The sequence below is a fragment of the Hipposideros armiger genome, unplaced genomic scaffold (genome assembly GCF_001890085.2).
Source record: "Hipposideros armiger isolate ML-2016 unplaced genomic scaffold, ASM189008v1 scaffold_422, whole genome shotgun sequence".
In the NCBI taxonomy this organism is placed as follows: domain Eukaryota; kingdom Metazoa; phylum Chordata; class Mammalia; order Chiroptera; family Hipposideridae; genus Hipposideros; species Hipposideros armiger.
In genome coordinates this window covers 1,272,864-1,289,070 of record NW_017731772.1, presented here as the reverse complement: position 1 = coordinate 1,289,070, position 16,207 = coordinate 1,272,864, and the positions used below count along the sequence as shown (strand labels likewise).

The following is a 16,207-nucleotide window of genomic DNA, read 5'->3' as shown; positions in this document are numbered from 1 at the left end:
AAGAATGGTGTACTTAGTATTATTAGTCAATGGAGCTAAAACTACAGGTAAGCAACCCAAATGGAGCTAGACATGTTGTTATTCAAAATAAAACCTTCAGAAAGGACTAGTTTATTCATTTTAACACTTAAATTAAGACTGAAGGGTTTTTGGGGGTTTTTTCCCCCGATCTCTCCTGGTTAATTCTAAATTAATATGCATATACTATTTACTGGCATTTTAGTCGCTGAACAGCATTAGTAACAGAATGTTTACAAAAATCCCTCAGAATATTAACAGGTATAATCAGGAGTCTTGGAGGAAAAGCAGTAAAGCAAATACCAGACCATAAGATCAGAATTACATTCTAGAGTTTGGATGTTTACGATTATCGATAGACTCAGCTTTGGCACAAAGACTGTCTACTTGATTGTGGAAAATCCTCTTATATCAAACCCCTATGAAGCGACCTCTCCATAGAAGAAACCACATGTTTAGAGAGTGAAAAAGACACATGAGTCACTACACTTATACAATGAATCCCTAAAACCACTGCACAACGTTTACAAAAAAAAAAAAAGATACTTCTGGTAATGTCACTCATTATTCAACATAGTCATGTCTGTGCAAAGAATATTCAAGTAGTCATCAAACACTGAGAATGTTTACATTACCAAAGCTTATTTTAATACCTAATAGTTAGCCTATAAATACAACTGTAAGTTCTTTTGTGTGTGTTTATTTTAGCGCATACCTTGCTCCTGCCTGAAATAAGCACTTTGTCTCTGTGTCAAGCCAGGTATTTCAGAGGTGTGAACTCCAGCTCAGAGCTTTTTTGTCAATGTACTTTCTGCATAAACTTTCTCTTCAGTCAATAAAAACCCAAACACATCAAACCAAAAACATCTTCACAAATGTGCCCCTTTGGGGCAACACACTTCCTACCTGTCATTCAGCCACCTTTACATAAAAACTTATTGAATCACCAAGAAACTTCCTGAAGATGGATTTCAAAAGCTTGATGTTCTGCCAGACATACTGTCTGCGTACGCTCCGTGTCTGAGAGTTAGACCTGCTCCATCTCCCTTAGGCTCTAATCTTATTTTCGCTCTCATTTTTACCTGGCTGGTCTGCGGACTGGATGGGTCATAAGAAGGTACATAGTTCTTCAGAGTATCCTGAGGATTCAGGTGGGGAGGATATCTGATTGTTGGATGAGAAAAGTAGCTCGATGGGGCTGGAGGAAGAATAGCTTGTGTTGGAAATGGCAACGGTGAGGGCGGAGGTGGAGTTCGAGTTGAGATGACTGCAGAAGACAGAGAAGGAAAGATCGACTCGTTAGCTGTTTTCCTTAATGCTCCATTCTGATCCTAAAGAAAGCTGTGAACCTATACCGAAAGCTGTTCATTTTTTCCCCCACAATATAACTAAACTCTCCTAAAATAGCAGTTAGTCTTTTATTCTCAATGCCAGTAAAGCTAAGCACACGCAGATACAACCCACTCTAGGGCACTATCAATCTTGCTTTCAAGATCTATGAATGAGTAAAAAAAAGGTTTCTCTTTCACAGGTTAAGCCAATGTTTCATAAAACATTAAGCAAAGTTATTCCCCATCAAAACACATTCTTTGATTGGAAAGTCCTTGTCTTGTGAGTCCAGACAGACCAAGTTGCATCATTAATTAGAGAGCTGGGGACCCACAATTTTCTACCAAAATTCAAAATAGAAGTGTAATCCAATTTCAAATAAATAATTTCTCTATACATCCTAGCTGGTAGTTGGTTAGAGTAGAAGCTGATAACTAATAAACAATAGTGTCCTAAGTGATCACTGTACAAATGCTTATGAACATTTGAACACAGAGCCTGGAAACTCTTTCTTCTGATAAAAATGTTCCTTTCATAACCAAACAAAGCTCTACTCTTGAACTATTTTTCTTCCTACTCAAACTTTTACTACACGTAACTTAAAAGCTATTAAGATAAGATCAAGAATAAAACCCACAGAAATGTGAATTTATACTTTCATACAGGCATATTAACTTACCCATAAATCACATATTTTATAAAGGGAAATAATATATAAAACATATGCAATGGGGCAATGTTTAATTGTACGGTAACTTTTTAACATTAGTATGCCCACAATTTATTGTTTAGTTTCTGAAATATCATTAAGTTTGAAAAATGGGGAGACACTATAATTGCATGATCATTATCTCTATAATGTTGAGGGAAACAATCACATAAGTACAAATTAAGAGTACCAACCAGTATGTGTAGAAGTGAAGATTAAATATCTGTTTCTATTTAATATTTAGATCCAAACCATGGGAAATCACATATGATAAATGTTTAGTGTTTTTGAGACAATGAAGCAAACAATAAGAAAACAATAAATTCTTTCCATGACCTATAAATGAAAATCATCTGGAATAATTCATCTCCAATTTTGTAATTATGTGAAAAAAAAATTTTTAAGGGATATTACTTATCTTCCCCCAAAGAATGTCCAGGGCACTCAGAATCTTCTGGATTCTTGTTACAATGCAGATTCCTGGGCCTAACCACAGATCTACTAGATGAGGACCTCCAGGGGTGAGGCACCAGAAAGTACATTTTAAACAAGTGCCTCATATAGCTTATTACACTGAAGTTTGAGCATCCTCCATCAAAGGGATGCATTGGAGAGAACAATTATATATTTCTTAAAACTCCTTATGAAAATATCACTCATTTAAGAAGTATATACTTTTGGAAGTATAGTTTAAGGAAATACAAACACTAAATTAAACTGGGCATCTTTTCATTTTGTGTCGACATGTTCTTAATCTCAGTTCAGCTCAGCTCAACCTCTGTACACAAACCCTTGAAGGATATTGCTTATTATTTATATTGCTTATCATTTATACCTCATTTTTAAGTTTTGAATGATTATTTAATATCAAATTTTCCTTAAGGTGCAAATGCGAAATATTGGATTCTTTTTGCTATTTAAATGAAGATACTAGACATAATAGCAAGTGTATTCGCCCACAGAAAGGATTTGTGTATGTGGAATCATTGTCAAAGAAAAGTACATCTTTTACTTTTTCTGATTAATTTCACTCCCAAATAAGTAGTCAAACATTGACTTTTGTACAGAAAATAACATACACAGAAGTAGTATCTATATATCTGAATGCCTCTGGTAAATACTCAAAACTCAGTGAAATAGTGAAATTACATCCTTTTCTTGGTGAAATACATAGAATTAGGACCAACCCTGAAGCTATAGTTAAGACAACTATGTGCCCCATATTTTCGAATTTCTTGTGATTGTAATTTTTCCAAAGAAGGTAATTTAAAAATATATACATACATGTTATTTAACTATATGGTTTTGAAAATCTTTTCTCACATACTGATAAAAAATATACATGTGATCAGACCCTCCCTCTGTTGGTTGAGAAAATACGGTCACCATAGCTAAAACTAAACACTTTTGCTCCATCCCTGAGGGTTTGGGCTTTACAAACAAGAGGGAGGCTTCTCCTCTATGCTTGAAACTCCTCACCACTGTGTGCAACTCCAGGAATTCCGGGATGATGGTGCTGGGGGAAAGTGCTCAACCTTGGGGAAGAATCCTGTGGAGATGTAGAGCTGAACAATGGCTTTTCAGGCTTCTTCATAGTAGTCGGAGAAGACATATCTGCAAAGGAAGAGCGGAAAACCCAAGCTTTAAGACTTTCTTAAGCTATACGTTTCACATTAACATAATAAGAGATTACATTTTCCAACATTTTGTTACTTTTGTGACTTTGGATCTTTTACAAAATATATATTGTATTCAATATATTCACCTATGCTGGAGCTTTGAAATATGTGTCAGAAACCATCTCCATTGCTTCACTAAAATTACCATCAGAATGATTCCTACTACTAAATCAATCTTGAACTTCTGAAAAACTAAGTATCATGTTTCCGTGGGCCCCTTGGTTCACATCAAGGGCTTTTTCACCTCAGTATTTCATTATTAGATTTATACAATTCAGGGGTTTGTCTTTTGACCTACTGAGCACACTGTGGAAAAAAATACAGGAAAACCTGGTGCAAATGTAAGAAACAACCTTTGGGTACACTGGCAAGTATATCATTGATTCACCATCTTTTATGGAAAATTCATTACTAGTTTAGCAAAACAAAATACATTCCTTAATTTTCTCATTCTGCAACTATTTATTGGGTTCCTCTTTGCCAATAAAGTGAGGATGCTAAGAAAAATAAAAACTAATTGCTACTGTAGGAATACTCACTGCCAGTGAAGAGAAAAATGGTAAGAAAATGGTGCTCGATCGTCAAAAGGGAGGACGTGTGTGTATGGAGAGCAGAGGCAGTGTGGTATTTGCTTCTACTTCTCCAGCCTCACTGCACAGGTTAAGGGAGGTTTCCCCAATGATGTCGTGCTTAAAATGTGGATGGGGGTGACAGTCCCAGAGACAGAAAATATTCCAAAGAAGGGGGCCATCAAATACGCCAGTACAAACAGTCTTTGGAGTGGTGAAGAACAGACATAAAGGAAGGAAGGGAGCGGCCGGCAGGACCCACATCACAAAACACCATGGATTTTGTGTATACATACATGTTTGAAATTTTACTCTGATGGGGGAATGCTATTGATGGGTGAACTATGATCACATTTACAGTTTAGAGCAATCCCTCCGGAAACTGCATGGAGGATGAATTAGCCAAAATGGAGACAGCAATCATGGAGACCACTTAAGAAGATAGATTAATTAATATATTCATTCAATAAATATTTATTGAAGGCCTAATTTATGCCAGACACTGTACTAGTTGCTGGGGACACAATAGTGAACTAGATATAGCTTCAGTCTCTATAAAGCTTAAAATCTAGTGAGGCCATATGGACAAGTAAAAAGAAATTACAAAACAGTGTAAAACATGCTATCATAGGAGAAAGTAATTAGGGTTGCATTCATTCAACCATTCATTCATTCCACAAATATTTAATGCATCCCAAAGATAGATCATGAGAGCTTAAAGTTAGAGTGGAGACAGAGCCAATGCAGTAGATCGTGAAGCAGAATTAACCTGATTCAATTAATTACTGATGTAGAAGGTCATCACCTTGGGTGACCAAAAGATTGTACCATGCACCCTGTTTTTAACACCTTGAGTAAGGTTAATTTTTATAAATGTATAGTAAAATGTCCAAAAAATCATATAAGCTACATAATTTATATTTTTATTACCCAAAATTTAAATATATACACAAGTGGAATAATAATGGATGCTCATGTACTCATCACCTAGCATCATCAATTATCAACTCACAGCCAATCTTATTTCACTTTATCGCATCTATATTTCCTCCCCCTCTATTACTTTAAAGCAAATCCTAAGCATCATATCATTTCATCCATAAATATTTGTTTATATCTCTAAAGAAAGGAAATTTTTATTCATAGGAAAAAAACCCCAAATTTTATCACACATAAAATATATATTAATGTGCATGTTTAATTAAGAATTTTTTACATGAATAAAAAAGGCTTCATGGTGTTCTTAATACAAGAAACTAGTCATCATTATGTTTTATCATTTTAAAAATTACCTAATCTCTGGTAAATTTCCAAGAAAATTAAATATTTGTTTATAGCAATTAGAAAATGGTAATGCTATTATAAGACAGTAGACATCTCAGTCTACAAAATAATGACAGGTACATTAGTAGCTATAAGCTACAATTTGTGACTAACTGGCTATCAATAATCTATCGGAACTTTGATGAGTCAGCGAGCCATTTCCTTACGTTTCTCAAAAAGAAAAAAACGAAGAAAAGACATTGTTAATGAAACCATAGCAATTAATGCCGTTAACAAAAAAGAGAAAGTGTTAAAACCATTTGAAAAATAAACAAAAGAAGTTCATTTCAGCTAAGTTACCTTCAAAGTGCCAAAAATAATACTTAATTTCACTTAGGAGTTATGTGATTTTAAAAGTTAATACTACAAAATATAGGTTTTGAGCTGATGGATTTTAATCATAGATGTAGATTGTTAGAGAAAACACTATTCCCTCACTTTGTAGATGATACAATAATTTTCCCTCCCTAATTTAAAATTAACTCTTAGAAAAAGAAACTGGTTAACTTTCTATGACACTGTTATGCTTTTCTTGTGCTTTATTTGAAATATAAACTTCAAATAAAATTAACCTGTCTGTGTAAATCAGTTTCTAAAGACCCTAGTGCAAATAATAAAGCATTTACTGTACATCATTTAAAAACAATTAAATATGACCAGAGCTTGGGAAGCAGAATAACTGTCATTCTCGTTATATCATTTCTGGAGAAGATCAATCAAGACTATTGTAAAGCCTTGGCATTTTCTTAGTCAAAATGATACACTTGGCTTTATTAAGTAGTTATTATAGGGCCATTTATGTTTCTGGTTCTCTTTTAGGCATGCACTTTCATGTTCGGAACACACAGAGGAATTATAGAGGCCAATACAGAAGAAATAAAATAAAATTTACTCTTCAAGTTGTAACAGGGACTAAGAACTGTCTTTTCATTAAGCAACAAAAATAACTTACAGTGGTAAAAATAAGAATGGGAAGGTCCACTGGCCATGCTGAAATGATTTTCTTTAAAAACAGATTAAAAAATGGTAGTATTAGAAAGTAACTGCATTTGTTTTCCCATTAATGAAATTAATTTGGGGCCCATTAATCAATAAAGATATACTAGTACACACCATGTACATGACACTATGCTAAGTCTTTAGAAGGACACAGAGTAAAACTACTCTCAAAGGGGGAAAAAAAACCTTTCTGGACTGAAGAGGGAATAAAAAAAAAAAGGTCAATTATCTGGGAGAAGTAAGGGTAGAGTTCCTAGCTATTACATTTTAATCATGAATCAAACTAGTACAGTTTTTATTTTAATTTTATTTTCAATGTCTGCAGTCTGATAGACCTCATGACAAACTGTAAAATGATATCATTTCTATTTTTAATGCTCTCGTGTGCTACAGGAAAAAAATGTTTGAGGAATGAATATATAGGAGAGATGGTTTTAAGTGACCTTTCCGTGAAGACAAACAAATGTCATGCTTTTCATAATCTATTGTCCCCAAAGCAGGAAGAATAATACAGAAAAAGATCAAGTTGAAATAAGTTGAATAATAACAAAGCTGAATAATATATAAATATAGAATAAGTTGAATAATTACATATATAATAATGTGTAAGTTGAATAATACATGAAGTAAAGAAGCTGAAAAGAGAGGCAAAGTGATAAGAAAAGGAATTAGCTGGTGTTTCTGTTGGGAAGAAGGGAATTGCTGGTGGCTTATGAGAAAGAAGGAAAGGCCAGCAGGAGCTTGAAATCAGAAACAGAAATTTAAATATGATTTAGAAAGCAACAGTTTATAAATGAATTCATTTTAAGAAGGGAAAAACTTTCCTAAAGCTCTGTTTTTCTTTTCTGTGTTTGTAGCTTCCCCTAAGGCCTTTTCACTTGTACCTGCTTGAATCAAGAATTTCCTGTCTCATCTCCTTTCCAGGCCTTCCTCATTGTGGTTCACAATAAAAACCAGAATTGAAATCACCTCCTTCAAATATTATGCTCCACATTTTAACATCTACAATGGCATCACAGTTTTATATAAACTTTTCCTTACCATTCCATTTTATTTAAACTTTAGCTAAGCGAATTTACTTATGGACTCTTGGTGGAGGAAAGAACCAGGAGGACTGTGTTTCTAATGCTGTCTCTTTCTTTGCATATGATATTCCCCTGGGATAGAACATTATATGTCTCCCTACCCTCTTATTACATATATAGGACATTTATTCATTTAACCAACTTGATTGATTTTCTCCATAAGTAATCCTTCCTAGGAAGTTTGGAGGTCTAGGTTTCTTAAATGATCTTGTGTTGGTATCTTATATTATTTGATGGCTTTTTCATTATTATTTTGTACTTGTTTTATCTACAGCATTATGTGTACATGTAAATATATACTTTCTTTCTTTTTTTTTTTAGGTTAACTAATGGCTTACCTCCTACAGGCGATAATTTTATCAAAGACACAAATGTGGAGGCTGGAAGAACATGCTACTAAGAAAAAGAATTAGAAATCTCAGACTGAAAGGCTGTAGAAGAGGCAGAGCAGGCACTGTGTCTTGGGCAGTTTATTTTAGAATTGCTTGCATGTTAAAGAAGTTGTATGGTGGAATGGTAACTTGTTGGGTAGGAGGAGCAAAATAGCTATAGTCCTTACGTTTTAAAATGCAGGTTGCATGAATAGATACCACCAGATGAGAAGTAATTGAATGTAAAGCAAAGAGAGAAAACAAAATCAGTCACTGAGTTTCCAATAACTGCAAGAAACTATGGCGAGGCATAAAGTTCAAATTGATAAACAAGACCACATGTTCCCTGTCCTGTTGATGCTTACAGTTCAGCAGAGAAGACAGACATTAAGTACAAAAATTCATTAAATAATTGCAATTGTGATTACATTAGATTGTAGAAAGGATTCTTCTTAATAACAGAAGATTAGAGAGGCTAATCTGAAAAAAGAAACATTTAAATTGATAGTGTTATTCTTCAATGTCTATATCTATGTTTAGATTTATAATTGGACAATTAGTTATAGCTTTAGAAACCAATTGCATAGTTAAATGCATAATAAAAAAATCACCATGTAAGAAGTAGTTAGGAGGCTATCATATAAGCCAAGTTGGTTTACTTAGACTTAAGTATTCCTTTAAATTAGTATTTTGCAAAATCAAGTTATCGCCCAATTTATACTAGCTATAGTATAATTTGGGGGGGCACTGTGACTTATATACATCCTAAGCCCTCATGTGTCATTCACTTCACAGCATCACTTCAAAGAGAGAAAGGCTTAAGCAAATAGTTAGATCGACTCATCTCCCAACAAGGTAATTTCATCTACAAAGGAAGAGTGTTGCTGTGAAACACAGCGTATGTACTCAGCTCATCGGCAGCTTGCACAAATGGTGCTCCAGATGTATATCTGTTCAAGTCAGCCCAAGGCAACAATTTTGATCAATTCTAATGTGATAAAATGCTGCAGGGAAAGTGTGCAGAAACGTGTTTACGTCAGCCCTTAATTAAACTGTTGTTCACTTCCAAAGAACCTTAGGAAACACTAATGAGACATGAGTTTTGGCAATTTCTTCATCAAAGCAAAGACCCCTTCCTCAGTCTGTAGCAGCCTGTCATCCAAGTCGCTCCCGGGATAAATGTCACATGGCACTCCAATCAGTGAGACACCTGTTAGTGGAACTTCAGTCAAGTCAACTAGTGATCTAGGGCAAGCTTAAACAGCCACCTTAACACCTGCCTGCCTGGGACACCTGCTCCTTTTTCACATAAAGTAGAGCAATATGTTAGCTTTTCCAATATGCTTGAATGGATTAAGGTTACAAATCAGATTTCTATAGCCTGCATAGAAAACACATCATTTTCTTTTTAAAAAATCTTCTATTCTTCTTCCCTGTCATGACACTTATGGTACTACACAACTATTTCATATCAATTATGTAAGAGCACACAAGAATTCTTGAATTTTGGGGAGCCATTATTTTCAGTATAGCATAACACGAAATTAAAATATCTTAAACGGTGCCATTCCTATGATTTAGAAAAAAACAAATTTCTGCCTGTTTATAAAAGAAGCAAACTGCCTCAAAATATTTTAAAAGTTCAATCCTTTTACATATTCATATGCTGTCTTTCTCATTTATGTGCCATACTTGTAAACAAGCCTAAATGAACCCATGGAGGTAGAAGTCACCATTTGCTGGCTTCTCTTATTTTCCAGTTATCTAAAGTTAAGGTATCTTTTATTACTATGTACTTTAAAAGGCTATAATCATTGTGAACAATATCTTCTTTGTTTTTTACACTATCACGCTGCTGAACAGATATTTCTGGATTCGTTTTGGAAGGAGAAAACTCAAGGTGCAATGAAAACAATAGGTAACTTCTATTCTCTTTGACCCTTTGGTATGATACAGACCAAAGAGCAAAACTGCATATGTGGGAACATTTAGCTTACAGACAGTCCAATGCCTGGGATTTCACATGATTATATTCTATTGACAAGTATACTAATACCCCTTAGAGTTTTCTAGGTTTCTTTATTTTTCACAGGTTTTAGACTTTTCTAGTTTTAAAAAGTTTTATAGATTTACAAAAACTCTGGACATAGAAAAACTCTTCAGAGACAGAGACCAAACTCGTTGGAGGAAAGCAAAGGTGGTCAACACATCCATTACTCCACTGAAACTCTGTCAAGCAGAACAAAACACTGAGAGTGAAAAACAAACTAGAGCCAAACTGGGGAATTTCTGTGTTCCATTAAAATGTTGGGGGGAGGGGGGGAGAAGAGGGGAGGAGCTTGAAAACAACATGAAAAACGAATGAATTATATGCATAAAATAATACTACTACTTAAAATAAATGACAAGCTACCAAATCTAGAGTTCAAGACCTAGAAATCCGATACTTTTACTTCAGACCATAAATCCAGAATCAGTGCTAAGACAAGGGAACAGCTTGGGCTCTGGGCCCAGAAGACATGGCGAAGGCAGGCACGATGCTTTGCCCGCTGAGTGCTAACGGAGATTGAGGCCTCTCTTCCTCTGTTTTTTGCCTTGTGGTGAATTGTATTGAGGAGAAGAAAGTTTAGAGGTTATTGATAAATGTATAAACATTATGTAAAATGCCACAGTTCTCAAGCCTGGAAGATCCCAGCCCAAAGCTTTGATGTACTTGTTTCTATAGGTGTCCTTGTGGCGAGCCCCACGGATCCTTAGTTTAGCAAGTTTTAACTACAGATGAAAGGCTGATGATGGGGAAGCACCCTGAGGGAAGGTGTCCCGGAGGGAGAAGAAAGTAGTCCAAGTTGGCTACACTTGCACTTGAAAGGTTTGCACAGTCCCTGCGGTACCATCTCCATTTCCCCCTTTCCTTCACAATAAAACGGAGCTGTCCTGGTTCATGGAGAGAAAAGATATGGTGTGAGGCCCAATGCTTTAAAGGAAATATAAATGACAAAAAAAGAGGTACATGGGTGGAGTCACAAAGCCATAGAGACACTCTTAGTTAAATATATTTCAGAGGACATGTTTTCAAATTGCTTATAGAGCTATGTGCTACATTTAAATATTATACATAGGACAGTGGAGTTAACCACTCAGGCACTGCTAGTGGGACTGTAAATTGATAAGACCTTCGTGGGTTCTATGCCAATATTTAGCAAAAGCCTTCACAATGGACATAGCACTTAACTCAGTAATTCTACAGTAGGAATGTATTTATTCCTTTAACAAAATTTCATTGAGCATCTACTTGGTGATTTTGTGTCAGGCATTATGCTAAGTACTGGGGACAATAAATGGAACTAGACAGGAAGAAAACAATCAGATTTCAGCACAAAGATTTGTATGTAATAATGTTCACTGTACTTTTATTTATCGTATACAAACTTAGAAACTACCTAAACATCCATGAGCAAAGCAGACATTTAAAAATGTATAGGATAGCCAAAGGGTGGTATAGTATGCAGTCATTATAAAGTGGAAATTGAATGACACGGCAAAATGCCATTGTATTATAAATGAAAGACAAATAAGAAAATAATTTACAAAATAGCATGTATCACATAAGCTCCGTTTAGTATAAAAAATACGCATAGGAAATGCATAGAAAAAAATACATAGAAAATAAACTGTCATACAATACAGCCAATGTTAACGGGTGATAGGATTACAGGTGACTTTTATTTTCTTATTTATATTTGACAGTGTAATTTTCCAAATCCCCCACAAATAAGTCTTACTTTACAATACAAAATAGCAAAATACATATTCTAGGGGGAAGAAAATATTGCCTGTAGAGCCACAAAATTTTATAAATAGTTCCCAGTAATGGGTGGACAATAAGGGATCTTGTTACTGTGCCAAACATTACACTTTAAGAAGGAAATACCTCCCATTGGTCCTAGGAATTAGATATTGCAAAAATGTAAAAGGAACTACTTAAAGGTAACCATTGCAATTTTTGTCGGCTAATGACAAAACAATGTATTTCTGAGACCCTACAAGTGACGAAAAGCGAATAGCTGAATATCTGTTTCTAAGGACAACTCTCGATGGAAAATTTTGTGATTGTGTAGCAAATGCTACTAAGTTCTTCCCACACACTCCAACTTAACAAAAAGCTCTGAATATTATGATAAGATATATGGACTTAATCCCTCTACAGTAGTTTGATGATGATGCCGGATGATTAAAAAAATAATTAGCTGCTGTGTTAAGAAAGTATCTACACACACACACACACACACACACACTCTCTCTCTCTCTTACATTTATCATACCCTAAAATAACTGGAAAAATGGCAAGCTACCTTAGGAAGTGATAAAATATCATCTTCAATTAGATTGCTCAACCTTTTTAAATGAAATCAGCTCTTTCTTTAAAGGAGAAAATATAGTAGTCTTCATGTCAAAAAATAAATAAAAATTCTTACTTTATCACTGAGTTATTTAATCTTAACTATACTTGAGTATAGTGTTGTATTCTTCAGCAACTTGAAACATCTTGTGATAGTTTAAGTCTCTCTATAGTGTATTACAACCCAAGCACAAGCACAGTAAGTGGCATGTTACTACAAGCCTCTATTTATCACATCTCTATAAAAAAAAAGTCTCCAGGCTACACCTACACCCAATACAAAGTTAAAGCTCAAACCCCTTTGAAGCTCACAAACACCTTCCTGAGACATTAAAAAAAGAAAAAAAATCCTTTGAATGATGAAGAACATTAGTGCTAAAAGAGTGGCTACTGAATAAATGAAAACTGCTTTTTAAAAATACTTAAAAATGCTTTTGCCCATTAAGCAATTTCATTTTAACAAACAATGATAAAGTGTCTTGAGTAAAGTCAGAAAATCTAATTTGAAAGGAGAAAACACACCAAACAATTATGCGGGATTTGGAGTCTATTTTAGTCGCTTATTAAATATTGGCATAGGTAAATAGCTGCTATTCACCATGTCTCTGGGGAAACCTCTCGGCTATAGAGGCTTATTAGTGTAAAGCATCTGAGAGCCATGGACTATAAAATAAAATCAATACTGTAACCTTAACTGTAAAAGTCAGAAAGATACTGGAAGAGTTCTAATTTAACAAGATTACAGATGAGTTTTCAGAGAAGAACATTTGGGGAAAAGCCATGCATTTAGAAACATTTATGCTACAAGACATCTCAAGGTTTCTGCTGTTACTAATGCTGTTATTATCCACGCTGGTAACGGTTAGGGTTGATTTAACTGATGTGTTACTTTAGTGGATTTACAGGAAAGTCCTAGAAATGATCAGGAACTTATTTCAAATAAAATCATTAAACTGAGGTGGTAAACTACTTGCTTAGGAACAATTATGATTTGATGTGGTTTAGGGTGGTAAAGAAAAATTTGCGAAAATTTTAAGGTTATCAGTTCAGCAGGTCGGTATAAATATGATTACTCTGCAAAATATTCCATATCTTTTAATGGAAAAGTAGTCAAAACTGGTATAAACTGTAGTGTTTAAGATCCACCTAAATCTATATTTTTTTCCCCTAACAAATATAAATGAAGAAAAAAAGAACATTCTGTCAATGAAATTACTATGATGGCATATTTATTATCCTAATGGTTTTGAAAATCACGTGAAATTGATCAGTAACAAAACCTCTATTTAGTAATGGACCAATTACATTTGTGAGATAATGTCAATGAAACAGAATATTGTCACAGGATAATGGTCTCCTGTTGCTACATCCCTAGTCATTTAGAGAAAATAAATGTTGCCGTCTGGCTGAGTCATTTATTTTCAAAGTAGGAGACACTGATCCCATAACAAGGTTCTGTTATAATAACTCAATTTCTATCAATCATTTGTTGTGCCAGAACGGTACAAGACAGGACATGCATTTACAAGAATTGTGCATTCCTCGGGTATAAGGCAAAACACATAGTACCTCCAAGCACATAAACAGCCCAATTATTGTGTTATTCAAAGAGAGTGTTTAAAATAAACATTTCAAAATAATTTAGGAAATTAAAAACTTTCTGGATTTTCAAAAAGATCCACGTTAATGAAGCTTAAAGACCCGTCCTGAAGATCTGCATATCTACCTTAATTAATTTTAAATCCAGAATGTTGGAACATCAAGGAACCTTAGTAGCCAACTTTGTTATTTTACAGATGTGAAAACTCAGAGGTTACTGAAATTAAGTGATTTGTCTATGGCCTCACCAATATTTAGAGTTTCCTGATCACCATTATAGTGCTGTAGGCATAAGGCAGAAAAACAGAACTAAAAATATATATGTATGGCAATAAGTATACAATTAATTTTTATATTTTGACATTTTAAACTATACGTCACACACCTCTAGTAAAGATATTCTAGACTTTAGGATTTTTTATTAGCAACATCTTATAATTAAATGGAAAATAGATGCTTAACCTGAGGCCAGCCCAAAGACTGCACTCATGAATCTCTGAAATCTATAAACCCTTCAGATATTATGTGCATTTATCTGTATTGAAATTTCATCTATTAGGAAAAAAATTGTAATAGAGGTTTATCACTAGTTTGCAAAACCAAAAAACATAACATCACAAGGACTTGTTAGAAGGCTGTATGTAGTAATAGTGAGCATGGGTTCTGCAGCTGAACAAACAAGGGTTCCCGTTTTCCTCTTCTACTTATTGTCTGTGTGATAGATGTCAAATTTCTTAATCAGGGTACTGATCAGTTTAATGAGCTGTAAAATGAGTTTTCTTAATAGGGTTGTAAAGCAAAATTATACGCAAAGTCTTAACTCCTGAGAGATAGTAAGTGCTCAATAAATGGTAACAAATGGCAGAGGGTCCGGTTTTCCTCATTTATACATATTTGTTGAGCAAAAAATATTAATTTATGTAGTTTCTTCAACAAATAAATGATTGGAAAAAGGAGTTAACATAAAATAGTTAATATAAATATTATAGGTTAAAAAGAGGCTGAAAATACAAATATGGTCTATAAGCCATTTTGGATCCTCATTTAAACAAAACGGCCTATATGATAACCTGAGGAATACGGACATGGATTACATATTAGAGGATATTAAGAAATTATTTTTACATTTGTTAAATTGATGATGGCATTGAGGCTCTATTTCTAAAAAGTCACTGTCTGTTAGAAACAAGTAAAATGACATGATGTCTGGGATTCACATTAAAATACTTCTGAAAACTGGGAGATATTAAATGCAACAAGATTGGCAAAACATTGATAACAGTTGAGGCTGGTAATGGTACATGGAGGTTCACTTTATGATTCTAATTTTTACATTTTCCATAACAAAAAGCTTTTTAAAACTTTTAAAATCATGTTTAACCATTCAATTTAAACCAGCTCTTCTCCACATTTATCCATTAAAATCACTCATATCTCCAATTTTTTTTAGTTGAAAAACTTTTATTCATGGCACTAATATTAAGAGGCTGATTTTTAAAAAAGAAGATACACATTTTACCATCTCAAAATGTAGACATTCTTCCAGAACCCTGATATCTCATGAATTCACCTCTACTCTCCCATTCTACTTCTATAAGGTCTAACAGAATCTTCCGTGGAGCTGCCCAGGGAAGCTGTCCATCTCTTATGCAGCGCTCAAATTCTCCTATTCCATTTTTCCTACATAGGTTAAGTTTGCAAATTGATTCTCAAGGTAGCTTGTAGGAAAACAGGAAAAAAAATCAGCTTTTAAAAGAGAAGATTTAAGCTCTGCTAATAATTATCTGGACACTTTGGACAAGACAGCTTCTCTGATCTTTTATACTGCTTAGCTATAAAATAAATACCTTAAACTAAGCTGTGCTAAAGACTCTGATCATGTGCTATTTCCCTGAAAACTCAATTTCTCATCATATATGCTATTGTTAGTATAATAATTCAAAAGAAACTGGCTTTCCAAACTACATCAAAATAACAAAAATCAATGTGTAAAAGGAGTCAAAATAAAACGTTTTACCACTCCAAGAAACTTTGCATGGCATATTAGGATACTGAAGGATACTGTCTCCCTTGGGTTTTCTACTTTCCTATTCTAGGCTGTGTTACATCAATCTAGAGACCTAGTAT

At 34.2% G+C, this 16,207-nt stretch overlaps 1 protein-coding gene across 12 annotated transcripts in view; it reads right to left on the bottom strand.

Annotated features, from left to right (window-relative positions):
* Window positions 1-16,207, bottom strand: part of NFIB (nuclear factor I B) — a 301,210-nt gene that overhangs the window by 36,234 nt on the left and 248,769 nt on the right. For all 12 annotated transcript variants that reach the window (XM_019664419.1, XM_019664413.1, XM_019664414.1 and 9 more), the window contains 2 exons: window positions 3,536-3,670; window positions 1,101-1,285 (listed from right to left, as the gene is read on the bottom strand). In XM_019664419.1, the coding sequence (XP_019519964.1) occupies window positions 1,101-1,285; window positions 3,536-3,670 (320 nt within the window). The remainder of the gene's footprint in view (window positions 1-1,100; window positions 1,286-3,535; window positions 3,671-16,207) is intronic.